This window comes from Cyclospora cayetanensis, unplaced genomic scaffold (genome assembly GCF_002999335.1).
Source record: "Cyclospora cayetanensis isolate NF1_C8 unplaced genomic scaffold, CcayRef3 CcayRef3_contig_11, whole genome shotgun sequence".
NCBI lineage: Eukaryota > Apicomplexa > Conoidasida > Eucoccidiorida > Eimeriidae > Cyclospora > Cyclospora cayetanensis.
Window position 1 is genome coordinate 355404 of NW_020312048.1, and position 19593 is coordinate 374996.

The following is a 19593-nucleotide window of genomic DNA, read 5'->3' on the forward strand; positions in this document are numbered from 1 at the left end:
TTTTGGCCTTTCAGGCAGTTGCTTTGGCTTGGATATCTGAGGGATTCGTTCGTTGGACGATCCATTCAAATTTTTGCCCATTGCTCCCGAACGAGCCAGGTTCTGCGAGACCTGGTTGTTGCTTTGGTTTTCTTATGGTGTATCCCTGTTGCACTGTAGACTTACCAGAATGAAGTGGCGAATATACTCATTTTTTCTTTTTAAAAAAAATCCACCGGTCACCTTGTTTACATCAGGTTATGTGCGTGCCGCAATTTTAGCAGTGGGCCTTTGTATATCCTCCGAGTGTAGTGAAGTAACCTACGCAGCGCATCCTACCACGTCAGCTTGCTCACATAGGGCCTTACTACGTGTCATTGCTGTGTAGCACTCGACTTACGGTCTTCACCAAGACACACATAGCCACAAAGCAAAAAACAATCAATAAAGTACTTGAGTGTCTATCCCAAAAGAGCTCCCCCCTCTCCGTGACACCACCTCTTAAGGTTCTGACATGAAGGCAGAGGTACCGCTAGGGTGGGCACTGCTGCATCCTCTAACAACTCCCATAATATTTAGCCTGTAACGCGCTAAGCTCTGCTTGAACATTTTCTACTACGCCACTAACTTTAATTGAATGTTATTGAAGGATTGACTATCTAGTTTGGCTGCTCGTGTATCTTCTTTATCGCAGTGTTGCGCATAATCGATGTTCAATTCTGTGCCCATGTGGGCTAGATGAGATGTGCAACTAATTGTAAGGGTTCAAGCTAAAAGAATGCGACTAGGCGCCTCCTAGCTCTGCCTTTGCTCTCATGTCGGAGCCCTGAGGGGCGCGGGCAGAGAAAGGAAGTAGCTCTATGAAAATTTACTAAAAAACCTACCAGTAAGTTTGTATTAAGCATAAAATTAGGTGTTTCCCTATTGAAGCCTTATATGGAGAGGTGCGGGTTGTAGCACCGCATGGCTTGATGGCCATGTTCTATGCTCATCCAGTGGCTGCAGATGCAATGGGACGCCCGAACGTTTTCCCACGATTGTTTTCTGCTGTCTTGAAAATCATTTGGTAGTATGACAACTTGAGTCTTCATGAAGAACGGACTAAAGACAGTTCGTTCTGGCGATTAGACTTGACGGTAACACAACGCCTGTTGATGTAGGAGAGGCTTTTTTTGCACGCCGAGATTGAACACGGCAGTCCACAACTTGTGGAGAGAGACGTAATGTTAGACAATTCCGTATTTCGTTGGAGAACTTATGCTGACTAGAAAAATGCGACGCATAAGGACAGGCAGGTAATCGAAGAATTCATCAGCCGAACGGAGATGTGTGTCGCATTGTATCTCCCCCAGTGAAGAGAGATGAGTGTTCCGTCAAAGGGAGGAGCTCTTTGATGGTAGCTGTATCATTGCAGAGAACTTCACCTTCCTGTAGGATTTAATACGGTTCAAGCCTTCATACGCGCCGTGACCCATCGGTTCACTACCAGACAACCTCAGCAGGAAACTTTGGTAGAAGTGGAGAACTGAAGCAAAAGCAGCTATCAATAGATCGAGCTATCCAGACATATGACACTTTAGTTAACGATGGCCACAAACTAGGCGAGGAGCTACTTTCATTAGTGGTTCACCTCGTGTCTACCATAGGTGTCATGTCAGGTGGTCTTAAGGTGGGCAGGGGCCTCAGCCACTGAACAAATGACCAGTGGAATGCTCACAACTGACCTATTATTGAGCTTTCAGAGACAAAGAGCGCATGTATGCATTTTTTGTCCGAGGAGGTAGACCAGAATCGGGATTCACAGCCTATGGTTGTCAGGACTGTGTTGACTGGCCCTAGCTTAAATACTACAGACAGGTGGAAAACGTAAATAACACCGGAGGGAATGTGCGCTTGTAGGCAGCCTCGGGCAGCCCCCCAGCAACACGTCTGCTTCATTGTGGAAGGTGAGGCGATAATACCCCGGACTGTAGGCGCATGCAAAAAGCGATAGAGCCTTAATAGCGGGACTAAACCCTGAGGAATCATGCTGCTTCGCAAGTCAAGCTACAAGGCAGGGAGATGGAAAGATCTTACGCGGGCTGTGGCGCAGTGAAACGGGCTACCGAGGATTACATCGCACCCGCAGACCCCTTATGGGTCAATCCTGCTGATAAAACTAATATCAATAATCGAGCCTTGTTAGTGCTCCTCGCCACTCAATGTGAAGTGGACATGGTATACAAGGAGTTTGTGATGCAGAGGTGCCTTCTGCCTGCTTGCTCGGTAGTACTGCTCCTAGGACTCAGGTTTGCTGACGAACGGCACAGCGTAAGGATTGAGAAGGCTACAGCAGTCAAATACCACTTTAAATCTGAGCTAGTTCATATTATCACAGCTCGTAAAGTCTATAGTGGGCTCGCTTGTAGTGAAGGTTTGGGATGATTATGGGCTCCTAACTGCAAGCTGCGGGGCTTCTTCATAGTGTTGTCGCCTTTTGCTATGTTTACTCCTGCAAAAGGGGACGTCTATCAAGTTTTGGGGAACTGCGGTTGCGCATTAAGCTAAATCAAAAAAGAGGGTAGGATCTAACAGAAAATAACAAAGGGTATGCAATAATTATGTTTATTACAATCGATTGTGTTGTGGGTTGTTGTCCTCAGAATTTGGTTACCAAGTTTTGCTTGCTGATATGAAACAAAGCTTTGAACCTTACGCAGCATAGGTATCGAAAAGGATTATGTATCGGGAGGAGCAGTGTTGGAGAGTGTGATGTTTTCGGCTTTGTGGGGAGCGAAATTCTCCAGTTCCCACGTGTTTTCAGGTCACCAGACTGCTTGTGGGGCTCGGAGACCCAGGGAAAAATGTTTACCTGTGCATCTTTAACTTTTTAAACTGGCACAGTATTGTAAGGGATTCATTAATTTTGCCGTATACTTCAACTTCTCGGAATGCAGAGAATTGGGTTAAAGAGGTGCTGGCCACATTCCAGAGGACTCTACTGTCGATTTTGAAAAGTGCCCCACAGGTCTATAGACAGGGTTAAATGGGAAGCAGGCAAGCAGTATTCTAGCATGCCAAGCTTCTTAAAGTCCAGAACCAAATTATTCCAAAAACTTTAGCAAAGTTTTAAGGATTAGGATGGCTACAAGATCAATGGTTGCCCACAAATGCTTTGGAAAGCTGCACATCTTACCCATTAAACGCGCCCTAGCCTATTGTATGGGGGAAAAGATAGGCTCAGCAGTAAACTGTCGGGTGTAACTATCTGGTGAGCGAGGTCCTGGCGGGGTGTCGCATATGCTATGAACCTGGTTTGGGTGCTAAGTGGGTGCGCTGCAAATATGGGTGCTCCGGCTGGTGTTGGGGCTCAGCAGAGCATATGAGAGCCTCTGTGCTCCCTCATGACCTGGATGCCTGTTACTTGGCTAGTTTTAATACATGGTTTTGCGCAACGCTTCGTATCAATCCTATGTGTGCCACGCGTGTGTCCAGTGGAAGACGAATATCAGGCCACTGCTGCATGCTGCAAGGAAAGGTGTTCCAAAAATTCATACGAGAAAGTGCCTCTTAATCTCATGAAGACATTTATTTTATCTAGATTGGGAGGGTCTGAGTCGGCATTTGGACAAAATGGCGTAGAGTCTTCATGCGGGCGGCCCAGTAGCGCAGTAAGAGACGACGGTTCTGAGCATGCGTGAAGACAATATTGACAGGGAGGCATATGATTTGCTGGAAAACCTCGAGGTACAGGAATACTGACAAGTGCATTCGGACATAACCCGGTGTTGGTTCCGAAAAATAATGGAAAGCCGCCCATGCATAGTGGCTCAAAGCCACTGAACATAATTGTGAGTCAGAAAACCCAGATGCCCGTTCTGGCGGATCAACAAACAACACGAATCAACAGTTTACTCGGGACTTGACTTGACAGGCGTTTTCTTACCAATCCACAGAGGCCTTCATGACAGGCATAAAACGGATTTCCAATCATGACCTCGCAAACTTGGGTGTACCTTTGTGCACCTCGGACTTGTTGATGCGTCAGCTGATCTGCAAGAGCAAACCGTGAGACTGTCAAGGAGGTCTGGATTGCTGCCTACATAGACGACGTTCTGTAATTCGGCTGGAGCATTAACAAGCACCTTAATCACCTGCAGCGTGTGCTTCAGGTGTTACGAGACTGGCCACTGTATGCGAAAGCACGTAAACCTCACTTTTTGAACAATAGTAGTGTTTCTGGGATACCTCTGGCGGCAGGAAGTGAGTCAGATCCAGCAAAAATTTGAGGCAGTTTAGACGTGGCCTTTACCTTTACGCACCCACAGGAACGTCGCAAGGTTCTATGGGCTTGTCTATGGGCTTGTATCTTATAAGCTAAATTTCATTTCTAAATTTGTTCTGGTCGCTGCTTCTTCGATCGCCTACCTATGTAAACCCAGTCTGTGCCCTTACACCGGAGTTTGATGGCATAGCAAGGACATTTATTGGCCGCCCTACAACCCCTTCGGTTTTCGCAGTGCCCTGTCACAACCGTCCTTTCCTCCTTACACCCGACCCGAGTAATTGTACACTATAATGGTTCACACTTTCAATCCTAATTGTGTGATAAATATGCTTCTGACATCATATATTCTCTGTTATTGCATAAGTCCGGATCGCAGAAGACAGAGGCACGTGCTCGTGATAACAATGTGCTACAGTCTAAAACGAGCGGGGACTCTATCGCTTGTATTTTCCAACGTTTGTTCCGCAGTGAGCCTTTGGGCAAAGCACACAGTCGTGTCTTCTGGGGGCAATGGTGAGAATTGCACTGCAGCGGAAAAGCTCTCACATTCATTTAGATGGAGTGGGAGCGTCCAGACGCACAGGACTATGGCCCTATTCTCCTTAGAATGTGAATGGCTGAAGCCACCCAAAACCGTTGATTGCTGCCCTTTACAAAACCTTCCTTCTCCTAGAGCTATTTCGACGTATCTGACTGTGGACGTTATTGCTAAATTGCCGAAGGGCGAGGATCAAAATAGCATCGACATCGCTGTAGACACACTTAGCAAGTATGCCCACTTCATCTCCTGCTCCATCTCCGTCGCAGTTCGGAAAATCGTTCGATTATCCCCAACTCATGTTTGAAAGCTTCACAGATTCTTTGTAAATATCATTACGGAGAAGGGTCTAAAGTTTATTCGTGCATCTTACAGTGCCTTTTGATGACCTGCCCACATCCGGACCATAGTGTGACGCTGTGAACACACCTGAGGCAGAAGGGTATCCAGAGCGCACCAATTTCACTCTCTTGCAGGGTCTGCGCGTCTACGTACCCCCAAATCCAATTACTTGGCATGACGTTCTTTCTTGTGTCGATTAGGATTATAATAGCATGTTACACTGCACGGTTCCCTCCCACATCTGTGGTCTACACTGAGCCCTTCTCCGATCCGGGGCTGTTCCGTATGATTTTAAAGTCAGCAACCACCTGTATCGCTAGAGGGACTCAACGAGCTCTCCAGTCCACGGAGTTGTATGGACAGAACCCAAGGAAAACAAGCAGGAAATTATGGAAAAACGGCGCTCGATTTTGTGCTGCGAGCTTGTAGATTCGGTCCTGATGGACCTGCGGAATTTACGAGGTTTATGAGAAGGCGACCAACTAAAGGGCCTTCCTGCTTAGTAGCTAGAACCACGTGCCATCCTCTCACGAATTCATGCTCTTCCTAATCAGGCAGTTTTTACGGAAGCTTGAAACGCCAAATAACTCTCAGTATTAGCACCCTTTACAGCTTACAAATTCCCATGCTTGTGTACAGAATTCGACACGCAGGCGAGTTGGCCGTGTAGGGACGCAAAGTTCCCACGGACCCTCAGAGGTGCTTAAATCTAGGACTATTGAGCATCGAAAACACGCTAGGCAAAATTTCCTCACGAAATGGGCTGGAAAGCGCAAGCTTTAGTGGTTTACGCAGTTGCGGAGGGTTTCGCTGCTTGTGGGAGAATAAACGCCTGTTTCTTCACAACGAGCCGCCAGATATGGTATTCCTGGGGTTCCTTGGAAAATAACCTTCCCCAGTCAATTCTCTTCCTGAAACAGCTAAGTTGAGCTATGTGTTTTGCTTAAAGCGTTCCTCATTGATTTTTTCGCGATGGTATCTGCACTCAGATTCGAGCGTAGGCACTCCCAGACATGTGTCCCTACATGTCTCCCTATGCTTCTTCGCTTCTTTAAGTTATGGGAAAGGAATTTACTGCATTCATCAAGCTTTTTGCATGAAGACGTTGCTATATGACGCCCAGGCGCACCGCTGAACTAGTGTACATTAGGAAACCCATTGCAGACTTTGCTTAGTGTAAGTTATCTCATAGCAGGAGGCATACACATTTTGACGATAGCGAGCCATTCGCACCGCTGTGGTTGTGTTGGTTCCTCCCCTCAGACGTTTTTGGATGGTGTGTGTGCCTTCTTTCCCGTCTATTTCACATGGGCACTTATGCACACTTTGCTTTTATCGTCAGCACTGCTTTTCAGCGTCTACTTGCCCGCGAAATGGTGATAGGTTGGAAGCACCTCTGCTGTCCTATACACATATTGTCTCAGCTAACTGGTATGGTGGAAAAACGAACCTCCTTATGACATGAGGGCAAATGTAGCGCTTTTACTAAGAGTCTGGCCAAGGCAACAGTTGGTCGCAAGGGCCGAAAGGTAGTTGGGCCCGCCACATACCACGGCAAGTTCGAGAATGGACGCTTTCTTGCCAAATATTATCATCACATTATGTAATTTAAGCACACTGCACCTCACTCCCTTCCAGGATAGCATCGAGATATTTTGAGGAGCGCGATCAAATAACTATACTTTCATAGAACACACACGTGTGCATCCTCCGGTCATCAAAATGCCTTCTGTCGCTATGTCATACAAATAGAAGCCAAAGGAATATTCGAGCTAAGGAGCTAAAAGGGGGAAAGGGCGTCTGGCCTTCAAGATGTCCGTGTGCACTCTCTTTCTAGTCGAAGCGCTTCATGGCACTTCGTGTGCATTGCATTCTTGCAAATGTTGCCGCAGCAGTTGTATCAAGATGAGGATTGCTGCTAAAGGTGCAAGTCTGAATGAAATGCAAATATCCTGTTGGAATCGATGGGTCTCAATCCCACAGCTTTACAATGTGACTGGCAGGTACACATGTAGTGTCTAGAGAGACCGATAAGCCAGACGCCGATCTTTGTCCGATGAAGCCCAAAGCTGGAATAGACAGGCTACGATAACTACGCTGGTAGTACTAGAAGGTTGGGAATGAGCATTTTTGTTAGTCCATGGCAGTGCCTTTGACAACGAGAGACAAAGCCCCCATCCCACAGGCGTCCCGCGACGGCACTGCTGAATGGCTTTGTCTGAGGAAGAGGTCCTGCATGCATTTGTAATATATACTGCAATCACAAAAATCTTGTACGCACTGCAAACTTGCATGTACTTCGTGCAGCTGCCGCGCTAATTCTTCCCTCCTTTTTCCCTCAGTGCTGTAGCCCCGGCGCACTCACAGACATGGCATTCACTATTCTCGGCCCCATTTTGGGGTCTCTGTTGTGCTTCTCTATTTGCTTCGTGTATCCGGCGTCTCTGACTTTTCAGCTATTGTTGAAGGAGAAGGGGGTACCTTGTGGGGCCCTGAACAATGACCATCTACAGCATGTGGTATTCTGGATACTCAGCTCTTGGATTTGTTGCATGGAATCCTTTCCACCCATCGCACTTCTTTGCCAGTATATTCCGCTTTACTATGAGATCAAGTGTGTGCTTTTCTACTGGCTCGCTTCACCCCAGTTCAAAGGAGCAGGCTGGCTCTGGCTGAATGTACTCAACCCCGCCTACGAGAAGGCCGCCCCAGTGTGTTCCCAAATGTATAGCGAACAATGCCATCCGAAGATTAAAAGTGCTATAGAGAAGGTTATAGGGACAATCGTAGGCAGGAGGGCTCAGCAGTCCGAGGCCTTCAATAAGAGCCGACAGCCGTCAAAGACCACCGATACCGCAAAGGCTGATTAGACCAGCTGTGTTAAATGGATTTCCTGCACGATGCTTCGCATCACCTCGTCACTACCTTGAGCTCGGTATGGTGTATATGACCCACCGATTTACGAGTGAAGGTGTCGCTCCATGGACTTTCACGTCGTACCATGAAGGACAAAACCAATTCACCAGTGCAGATTCTTCTTAAGTCAGCTATATACATGGAATGGATAAATTATTGGCCGTGTGGCTACATGGGGCATTTCGGGTATAGCATGGATGTACGGAATTCATTGCTGAACCCAGCTCACAGCAGACGCGGAATTGACGTTGACAGATGCCTCGTACCCTCAGAGAGTCATATGCCAACAGGTGTCCGGTGAAAGAGGAGCCTACATTCTGGGTTACCTCTGGGTACGGGAACCGTTGATAGTGGCGTGGGTTGCTTCTACTATAGGCGAATTTTCGAGGGATCATGATGCATAGATATCGATTGTGCGGGCGGTACGTAGCTAGTGTACTACAACATGGTGGTATGCAGAAATTCGGCTCCTGTTTTTGAACTGGTCCTGCTTGACCGTTAGGCAGGCGCAGCCCGCTGTGCAGTTGACTGCACCTGCCATGAGAAGGGATCCCAACTGCGGCGCAGCAGTAACTCAGCGCAACGATCCCGTATGAAAAACGAGATGCTCGGCGTTTTTTCGCACTTTTCCTCACCAACGCCACCTGGACACCTCGATTAGTTTGTACACAGTCATCGCTGCAGTGCACAACCCCATTAGAAACCACTGGCACGCATAATTGAAATGTGTGTGCTCGTCTGCGTAGAAAAGTAAGTAGTCCGCCTTCTGTTTGTGTTGGTAGTTCATGAATCTATTCGCGACGTTGCAGCTGCTCCCTGTACGTGCTGCATCGGCTTCTGGCTGATGTAGCACATCGTCGTCATACACTATAGAGTAGGCATTCACCATTAGTAGAGCTGCCTCAGCACGATTCGGAATGCCAGGAGTTGCCTTCGCGAGATCCCTAGGGTTTAGAACGTGGAATTGGCCATCGTGAGGGCGATTTTTCAGCATCAACGACTTGAAACTTGAGTTGGCCACCTCCCCCGGCTCTAGAATGCCTCGGACTATTACGTGGCCTACGGGTTCCGTCCTGCTCCCTGCGAGCAGTTGCAACTGCTCCATCCGTTGCTGTGCACCGTAGTCCACGTACTGATATCTGGAATTCAGTTGTTGCATTTCATCCACCTGTCTCTCGGGCTGCTGCATCGCTGCTGTTTTCTGGCGCGCGAGCTGCTGTTGCTGCTGCCGCACAAGTGCAAACAAGTCATTATCCTCGATGGCAGCTTTGGGAAATGGAGGAAGCTTTGCAAGCTTGACTGGTAGGTGACCCTTATTTACAAGTATCACACATCCATCTTTCAGACGTAGTGGCGACACCACGCAGTATCCGGGGGTCCCTACTTCCAGTCCAGGCCGGGGTCCTACTAGCAGCTCTGTGGTGCTGTCCAGGACGCCATGAAGCACTACTGGGGTGTATGCCCACGAAGCCACTGCAGCTTCAATAGCATCTTCAGAGGCCGCTGCCAACAAATGGCCACTGCGATGCCCCTTTGTTCCTACAGGTCCTGCTGCACCTTCCTGATGCTGAACAATATCTAAGTTGTCATCAAGCGCATGGTTTACTAATGAGGTACCGAGTGTTTTCCGATGGGACGCGTATACACCGGAGCTTGCACTTGCTGGTTCTGCAACGTGGGCATCTGGTTGGATGTGGCTTGCGCTTTCTGCTGCTACTTCCGTTTGATGCCGGCGCTCTTTACTGTAGGCTGCGGCTTTCAGAGTCCATGGGAAAGGTGAAGAAGTAACCACAGTGGGCTGCGTTGCAAGGTGGCTTCTCCTGTATTCGATAAGCTGCTTCTTTTCTTCCATGCGGCGCAGCTGCCAGAACCCCAATGCCACCAGCACGGAGGTAAAAAGGCCACCACCTAAAGCCAAACGCAACCTCTCACCTTTGCGAATTCCGTACTGTCGATTCCTCACTACTCGCAAAACTGGGGAACTGACTCTGTGGGCGTCTTTGGCAGCAATGATGCGCACGATAATGCCGCCATCCACCTCTTGCGGCGAGGGGTACTTGGTTTCTGACTTCGAAAGGATTGCAGCATCCTCCGGTGTGCAAGGGAGCAGCCTCTGCCCTGGCATTGTACGCCCTCGAGCAACAAAGGGAATGGGTGAGAATCCCCAAAATGTTGCAGCGGATTTATCACACTTTGACGCCACCACCAGGGGGTGCCTATCTCTTGGTGCTGCAGTCGCTGCTGTGGCCTTCTGAGGAAGCTTGGTGTCTCCCGATTCTATCCTCTGCGCTTCGCCGGTAGGCCCTTCTTCACATGACTGATTACCTCCTAAGGTACTCTTAGAGTCTTTTGGCAACTTGTGACCAATTTCTGAGACTCCAGCTTCTGCCGTGCAGCGCTCACCATGGTGGTAATAAGCTACAGGCAGAAGCGTGATGCGGCCGGCCCTGCAATTCCCAACCATCCCAACCAGCTGCGGGGCACTTAGAGGCTTTAGTAAAGTTTGACACCCCAACAGTAATTCAAACATCCTTCTGGTTGCCAAAGAGAACTACTTCTTAGGACTGTCTCGGCGGGGTGGCGATGACTTCCGCTTGCATTCCGCCGCTTTCTGTGGAAACAAACACAGAACGCGCAAGAATGCATCAGCGGTCCGTATTAAACAGTTTTTCGTGAAAACAAAGAACGACAAACTACCTAGTCATCTCGCATAAACTAAAGTTTTCAGCGTGCAACTGCTAGTGTTTTTTAAGTAGATACACAAGTGAGCTCCGCTAGCGTGCGGCTACCATAAGGCCCTTCAGGATCTGCAAATGCATACTAGACCCTGTGTATATATACATACATGCGTGTGTGTGTGATCCAAATAAGTGAGTGAGTAAGTACTCTGGGCCACTTACGATTGCTGCAGTGGTCACCCTTCTGACAACTTCTTCAGCGCGCTCCGAGGATACAACGGCAAACCTCTGAAAAACCGGGCTACGCTGAGTCGGCACACAACCCACAAGCGTATTTGGATATGTGCAGGGGACTGTGTTGGGAAACTTCCAGCAATATGGTGACGGTACGCCTGCACATCGAGTGGCACATGCGGGACCAAACAAACTCACAACGAGAACTCGGTAGATGTGATCGCTCAGATGACGCTGCGCCAACGCATGCAGCGTCCGAAATATGCCATTCATATTCATCTTTAAAACTGTAGACAACGAACGCAGCAACGACGCATTGCGTGTTGGTATGTCAGCCAGAATACCGGAAGGGGCGCCACAATCTGGCTGACAACTGCAATCTGATACGTGCCGTGCTGAGGCGTTTACTCGGATTTCAACACAAAACAATGGGCAAAGTGCGGCTTGTTGCGCACCCGTTGTCCGGCATTCATTTAGCCTTGACAAGGAATTGGATAGAGTCGAAACCAATGCCCAGATAACGGGTATATGCCACCTCGTAAAAGTCGTGATCCACTACTTGAACATCCCCGACGGCTGATGGCTCCACAACGATACATATGCGCATCAAAGGCGAGCCAGAGATGTGAAGAGCGAAGCTGAGAACTGCGTTGCTACACCATTCATATAAACACAGCCAGAGTGCACGTAAAGTCACCTCTGATAAGACGAGAATAAAGCCGCACTTCGCTGAATGCAACACACGTAAAAACTCCAACACTAGCACGTAAAGTAAAGAAAAAGAATACGCTGGACTCCAGCGCAGGGGTAGGATGAGAGGGGTAGTCAAGTTGATCAAACTATAGCTCCCCCTCGATCAATCAAAAGTACTGTTATTCAAAACGAAAAGGCTGGATTCAGGTGAAAACTAAGTGAAAACTCCATTTGGGAGCCCTCACTATTTGTATTGTGCATGCAGCCCCAGATGTGTACCTGTAGAGTTGCTGCACTCTAGACTTCCTTATGAAAATAGCTACAAGACTTACAAAACGATGATGATGTCCTTGACAGTAATTCAGCACAAATTTCAAAATCTCAAATTATACTCTAAGTGCTTCTCGGCAGCAAAATGGAACAGGGGCCACATTAGTGCTGAGCAACTGGCGTTAAAAGAATCTGTGCATAGGTTAGGATTCGCCATGCTCATTCGGTGGAATCTTGATCGCAGGTCCCACCCTTAGCGCTGCGTGAAGTCTCTTCCTGATACAGGGTGACAAAAGCTATGGAGCACTACCTGCGACGCAATGCTCGCTTTGTATGCGCAGCAAGACACTTAACTACAAGCTCGATGCAAACTTAGTACGAAATTGCTGGTTCTCAAAAAGATTTAAGCCTTCTACAGACTTTGCTTCTTAGTTCTCCACATTGGGGAAAAGGGACAGATGGGTTGAGCGCAGCTGCTCACTCTACTCTCTCCGAGCCTTTGTCTCTAGAACATACAAACAAATGAACACCACAGAGAGAGAGAGAGAGGAAGGGACAGAGAAATGTAGAGAGAAAGAGTCTTCTTGCATCAATTAAAGAGTATTTTGCAAAAAATATGCATGTACAGACAAAGCAGCTAGTCAATTCTGTAATAATTCTAATTAAGAAAATGCAGCGTAGTAAGAAATGTTTGAGCTCACGTTAGCCTGCTACGTCCTCTTCACGCGTTTAAAGAACCACATTCTCCTGTTCTGTGCTTAAACGTGGGGACCAATCGCGTATAGTACAATCGAGAACTTCTCGAGGCTTCAACACGGCGCAGGCCTGTTGAAAAATGTGCAAACGAGGATAGCAAGAAGTGTACAAGAAAGATGCACACTGATACCAACGACTAACGGGGGGCCGAACCAGCACCACCGCAGGGACGAAAAACCTTGCTATTGTCAGAGCGGTGAAATATGTGAGCCTCCTTCTATGGGAAAACAAGATACAGCTCAAGTCTCTATGGAGAATCAAAATTTACACCAAGTAAGCAGTACATATGCCCCCACACGAAACGATGGGTGAAGGCATATGTAGCCGGTCCATGCAGAGCCATTAAATTCCACGACCCAAAAGAGGCATATGGAAGAATGTCGAGGGAATATGCCTGAGAGTGCCTTCCCGTAACTTTGACTGTAGCAAGGACCTTGACAACGCCGAATGGAAACTTCCTAGTGACCATAATATAAGCTTGCTGGTTCTGGCAACGCATCCCCTGGGGAAGGACAGTTATTAAGGAACGCAAGGGAAACTGTCGACGGCGAGTAGCGATGTGAAACAAGCAGAGGGTCGAATAGACCCGCAGGCAGCCAAGCCCGCAATAGCTCTTTTTTAAGCAACCGGGGCAGGTATTTCTCTCCCTCCCCCGCAATTCAGTAGAACTTTTCCATCTGGTGTATCATCCACCTTGAAGATTCATAGAATCAAGCACCTACACGGATGGCAATGACCCAGGACAGCGAAGAGTATCGTTTAAAGCGGTTAGCGTTCATAAGCAAGCACAGCTGCAGAATACCCCGGGCGGCGAGGCCAGCCACTGCTTCTCCGTCAACCACTGAGGCTGACCCTCCCCACCTTATTTCACTTAAAAATCCAGTGTAGTGTGCCCTTGGCCCTCAATATTCCTAATATCCAGTATTTCCACAGGTGTCTAAGACCGTCACTTTTCCAAAGGGTCACTTTTCTGCCTGTTAAAGGTACGAGTAAATAGGGGATATTTGGCACTTGCCGTAGGAGGCCGATACTGAAAGCTCAGCGGAATCTCAAACTTTAGGGAGACTGACAGAGTAGGAAGGAGCATTTATTAGAGAGAGGATTGCGAGTGGTCTCGTCCATCTAGCAACTAGCTTCTTCATTTGACCAACTTCCAGTGCACTTCATAAGGCCTAGCGGCCCACCAGGACCTTATCTTCAGGCTGGGACGATACAGCTAGCCGCCGCTTTCCATAGTGCCGTCCTTGTCTCTCTAAGGCTTTGCTCATACATTTGCATGCATTAGGCAACCGCCCTCCAAAATCCCTCTGCCACCACGGGTGGTTGCTGACCTCGAACCAAAGGGTCCAAGGCAGGATGATCCGAAGAGGCTCAGTGTAGCCAGGGGATGCGGGAGCACGACAGGTAGACGCATATATTAGTGTATTATAAGCCTACTGAGTACACAAAGAAACTCTGAGCCGATTGAATTTATGTGAGCATAGAGTTGAAAATACTGCAGGAGGGTAGGGTTGGCGCTCCAGCCTGCGTCGGCTTCCTGTTCCCTGAAGTACTTCCCTTTGCTCATCAAGCAGAGTGCCAGCGCTAGGCTAAAACCTTTTGGTAAACTTCTGCGGCGCTTTGTAAGCACCCGAAATTTTAGATTGAAGGACACCATCTCGCACAATAAAAGCACATGCACTGTTGATGGGCTCTCTGGCGCCGTGTGGTATACCCTAGTCCCTCTGTGCTTCTGCTTTTGTCCACTATAGACGATAGACTAGGACTAGATGAGATAATTCTCACGCCCATAGCTTCTCAATACCGACTTTGCCCTTCATTTCCACCCGAAGACGGATAAGCTTGAATCACTTGAGTATGCATATCGCCTCATTGCAAAGTACTGTCAGCTTGATTAAGGGAAAAAATGTGTTTATTTGTCCAATAGATGCTATAGGGGCTTGTAAATATTCGAAGTACTTAAAGGCCGACGTGGTGCCTCTTTAGCTGCCCCGCGCCCCTCAGGTCTGAAGCTCTTCGGCGCACGGGCAGGGGAAGAGGGCAGCGCCTGAGAGATACCCAGAAACTATCAATTAGGCTTGCATTAAGCGTGGATCCAAACGTCTCCCCACGGAGACCTCAAATGGGGCATTATACATGGTAGCACACCATGGCTATACTGCGGCTGATATTTGCTTATCCACTGGATGTAGGTGCAATGGAATGTCGGATTCCTTACAACAGTCGCCGGTTTGCAAGCAAGCAACTTGAAATTTCGATAGGTTGAATATTTTTGGTACCAGTCCGCTGGAAAAAAATTGCTCTCTGGAGATGAAAGTTGACGATGACGGAATGCCTGCTGGGGAGGTACTGGCCGGCCTGTCGTTGATGTGAATGCAGTGAGTCCCTAGATTACACAGCAGCACACTTTGTAAAATGTCTGAGGATGTGTCGGTGAGGCTATGCCAACTAGAAAAGTAAGAGGGCTAAGAGGAGGGTCAATAACTCGAAGATTTATTAAGCCGGTTAGAGATGCACTGTCCTTGAAATCCCTCAAAAAACGAACAAGGCAGTGCGATGCTTGATATCGGAGCTCAGAAGAGATCTGGTGCATTTGACGCAACGTCAACTACGAAGTAGGGAAAGCGTCTGGCGATGGAAATTATTGGAGACAACGCCTGGTGGGGCAACACAGAGATACCAGGACAACCGGGTCTATTACAGTTGTCTTGCTTCCATCAAGGCATTCGGTTGTTTAGCAGTCTTACTTTATTCCAAAATCAGCTGACGAATCGGAAAGCGCCTAAATTTGAAACGTGGAGGTGGCGCATTGTTTCTTCGAACGGCAGGAGGCACACTGCAATCTTGTTTGAACCATTAGCTCCAAAGAAGTGAGGGGCGAGGGGCAATTAAAGGGGTGGTGCTCCACCCTTTAAGCTCTTCAAACATTAACGGCAAGCTTTTTATAGCACCTATTAGATAAAAATGCAAACTTGATATTCCTTGTATCAAGCAAACAGTACTTTGCAATGAGGCGATGTATGTACAGACAATGGGATTGGTCAGTTCTCCACCAGTTCTTGGACAATAAAGCTAGTGTATTTGATTGTCTTCACGTAGAGCTTCTCCCGGTACATGTAAACTCGATGGCAAGATATTCAGCTCCCAACCGGCATAAGATCATACTGATTGACAGCAAAGCATCCCATCATCCGTGACAGACCACCGGAGTCAGCCCTTGGCGGGAAGAAAGCCAAGCGCGAATATTGCAAATATTCGAAGCTTTTATGAGCTGGTTGAAGGTGAACCTGGCTTTGTATCCCCTGCCCCAAACCCCGAATACAGAAAGACAAGTACTTCTTGCTGAATGTTCATTTAAAAGACAAACACTTCAATGGTGATTCCAGTAAAGAGTTAGTCGCATGCCATCTGAAATTACCAGAGTTTTCGTGCCTTTATAAAAACCCTGATTTCTCGGTTTATGCCGGGATCAGCTCAGCAGCAACCTTCAACTACAGCTACAAAATACTTGTAAATCCCGAAGTGGAAACTTTGGTTTGCAAAAGTCACAAATTAGGCGTAGAGCTCTTTTCATCTATCAGTGGCTTATTTAGGGTAACCCAAAGTTTTACGTCGAATAGGTGCAGGATGGGCAGCGTTGCATTGATTGTGCCGCCCACAGGTGAGGCCTTTACCAATCATGGCGTTGTAGCTCTTTCAGCAGCATGGCATCTCGACGTGTGGGCCTTCGGCTGAAATTGGAGGATAAAACTGGTATCCAGAACCTATGTCGGGGCCCTCTTATCCGGCCCTGGCCTACCGTTAACAGTGCATCTGTCTTAATGTGGAAGAGGTTGTGCAACAAGCTGGAGTTCCCGAAGCACAGCAAAAAGCCAAAAATATTGAACTACAGGACTAGGCCTAGCAAAAGCAGGTTGCTTGGTGAGCAAAGGATGCGCATTAGGAAACAGAACGCCTCCGCCACGGGCTGCGGCACAGTGAACGGAGTCTTAGAGGATGCCGGGGGCACACTATTGGCCACTCGTGCGCTATTGCAATGTTTTATCAATGGTAGAGAGCTGCCGGCGTTTACTGGACACTGGGCGGGAAGCGGATCTCTTGTATGAAACGGCACACATATGCAGTCTGCTTGTTCCCTCATAACGGCGTTCCCTGACGCTGGCAGGCTGAGGGGGCGGGGTCAGAAAGCATGGATTGGCAAGGGCAGGCAGCTAAATGCTACGTTTGACCGGAAGCACGTCCTAAGGGGACGATTCCTGACTTCCCCGTGCACTGTGACGTATGTTTAGAGTGGTATTGATTATCACAGCTGTTAAGAATTTTGAAAATAAATTTTCTAACAGTTTCTAGTTTCAATTGGTGAGCTGCAAGGATAAATCGTTTCACGCTTGTTTTTTGTTTTATAAGGGAAGTAAGGTGGTCGCTCTGCTCTATTTGTCGCTCTGCACGATATATATTGTGGAATTGCTTATATAACCTTCAGACTATGTGTGTAAGGCTCATATATTTGACCTGCATTTATTATGCAATTAGGTTTTCTTTAAAATCAATTAATAATCATGGACGGAAATTTCGAGGGTGCGGTGACTTGGGTGCTAAAAGTGCCTTGCTGCCGCCAGGCTGCCCCACCCTCTTGGTCGTCCAGTGCACCGTATTTAGGTAATCTCCCAGCCAGCTCAAAGCTAGGAGGCACGGTATCGAAAGCTCCCTTACCAAGAAGAGGATTATCAGGGGTAGGATGATTATCTCTTGTTAAAGGCAAACTGTAGATTTCAACCACCGTGTTGGGTATAACCCAGTGTCGATTCCAAAACAGGAAGGAGGGTGACGTCTTTCCGTTAGATTCATGCCCCTAAACAGGATCAATGTGAAGCAGTCTCTACTGTTGCTTAATATCGGCGAGTCACTTGACCAGCCAGAGAGAAATCGTCTACTAGACATTTGATTTCACTTACGCAGCCGCTCTTCTCTGCTATAATTCACAGTCTCTGCTGCATCTGTGTGCGTCGTATGCTTCTGCCACCAGTGCATCCGTGTTTATTGCCGAAATTGAAAATGGCAAGAAGGCAAAGCATTAATTGGGTGAGAATGGCCTGTTGTTGCTCAAAACAGGCGAAGGAAAGTGTCAATAGTACATTCCGACTTCACTCGTTGGTGCTTTTTTGCGTAAAGCATATGATCATGGTAATTCGGGCTACGGTGGGATCTGGAGTATAACTAAAGGCTTCCAATGCATTTTTCGTGGCCTGGGATGCAACCCGCGCCATATGCGCCCTGCCGTACCCACATTGCCAGTAGCTGAAGGCACTAAATTCCCCTGAGTGGCGTTTTTCAGAGCCTTTTCTCTCCTCAAACATTTTTGACTGATGCAATTAAGTATGTTATCGTTTAACTGCCAAAAATAGTGTCAGGATCGCCTCTGTGTCGATGTCACCAGACTCACCAAACATGCCGGTTAGATCCCTTGTTTCAGCTGTGTGACGGCTCACGAAGTAACTCAGTGGTTTCCAGCGCATGTCTGGAAGCTTCACAGATTTCCCAGGACGATCTTTATGGATAGAGATCTGAAAGGCGATAGCGCGCTCTGGCGTGTCCTGATGACTCGCATATACATTGATCATCATGTGACCATTGCACACCACCCTGAGGCAGACGCAGGTACAGAACGTACCAACCACAGTTTCCTGCAGTTTGCAACTCTATGCTCACACAATTGGTTGACTCGAAGCTTTTCTTTGTACTGAGGAAGCTTCAAGTACAATAATACACGTGTCTGCGCGTCGCGCTCCCATATGCCTGGGCTACACTGAGGAGCCCCTTCTACTCTTGCCCTACACCCTTTTCTGGTTCGGGTTCAGCAACCACCCATAGTAACGAAGAGATTTCAGAGGGCGGCTGCCTAATGCAAGCCAATGAATGGGCACCACTGAAGTTTCTAGTGAAGTGGGGTGAAGAAAATCAGGCTCAGTGGTTGACGGTGGAGTAGCTGCGGGCTCCGCCGCTGGTGGGATGCTTTGCAGTTTCTCTAGGTGAGCAACACTCTTCGCCGTGGACCATACTCGTCATTTTCCCAGGTGATTGGCTTCCTCATAACACATCTTTTCTGCCTTAAATACGTAGCGTCATTAAAGGATATTCCTTGAAACGTTCGCAGTAAGTTTTGTTAGGATGTTTTCTATACTCAGATTCATGTGCTGGCACTCTCAGGCATGTTGTCTTGACATTCTTCTATGTTCCTCTTTTGGCTTTTCGGAATAGACAATGCTGCATGCGCCAATAAAGCATTGGCATGGAAATTGATCCATGAAGGGTGAGAAGGTGTGAACTAGTGTATAGTTTGATTTTCACAACGCATCCTACTTCTCTTAGGCCATACATAGAAGAAATCTCACACATTTCAGCGCTTCGACGACTTCGAGCCACTGCGCCGTCTGGGTCATGCTAGTTTGGACCATCCTCTTTTACTGTTGTTCTCATCGAGTCCTCTATGCTGATTTAAGCAAGCTCTTTTTTTCTTGCTCTCGCTGCTCTGTGCGTTCCTGCCTCCTGATGTAGTAGAAAGTATCTAAGTTCTGACTAATTGGCTATAATATTCAAATTCAATTTCCTAGTTGACCTTTTTTGTTGGAGAATATAGCAAAGTTATACGTATACCTGAAAACAGATGCTTTCCAACAATTATCATGATCGCGCAACGTTGTCACCAGCCTGACATTCATGACCATGCAACTGTACCAGCCTTCTTGACAGGCTGGGGGCTTCGATAGATCATGAGCGTGCAGGGGCCACCGTTCTCTCAGGTGCTAACACCTAGAGTGCGCCATTAACGGAGAAGAATACAGCCGAAATCGCGAATGTAAGTGTAGTTCGCTACAGCGATGGCCACAAGCCCCCGGCTTTAAAACTTTTTTGCTCGTTCC

At 47.8% G+C, this 19593-nt stretch overlaps 2 protein-coding genes across 2 annotated transcripts; one reads left to right on the forward strand and one right to left on the reverse strand.

Moving 5' to 3' along the window:
- Positions 1-7495: 7495 nt before the first annotated feature.
- LOC34617528 (HVA22-like protein d) lies at positions 7496-7996 on the forward strand. Its single transcript, XM_022730894.1, has one exon. The coding sequence runs from the start codon at positions 7496-7498 to the stop codon at positions 7994-7996; it is 501 nt and encodes a 166-aa protein (XP_022587264.1).
- Positions 7997-8673: 677 nt separating this feature from the next.
- Positions 8674-14179, reverse strand: LOC34617529. Its single transcript, XM_026334799.1, has 2 exons — positions 14169-14179; positions 8674-10201 (listed from the first exon to the last, which is right to left on the reverse strand). Exon 2 carries the CDS (start codon positions 10165-10167, stop codon positions 8674-8676), a length of 1494 nt encoding a protein of 497 aa, XP_026190584.1. The 5' UTR covers positions 10168-10201; positions 14169-14179.
- Between the last annotated feature and the right edge of the window lie 5414 nt (positions 14180-19593).

Coding starts and splice junctions, on each gene's coding strand:
- LOC34617529 (XM_026334799.1), bottom strand. CDS start 10,167: ATGCCAGGGCAGAGGCTGCTCCCTTGCACACCGGAGGATGCTGCAATC.
- LOC34617528 (XM_022730894.1), top strand. CDS start 7,496: ATGGCATTCACTATTCTCGGCCCCATTTTGGGGTCTCTGTTGTGCTTC.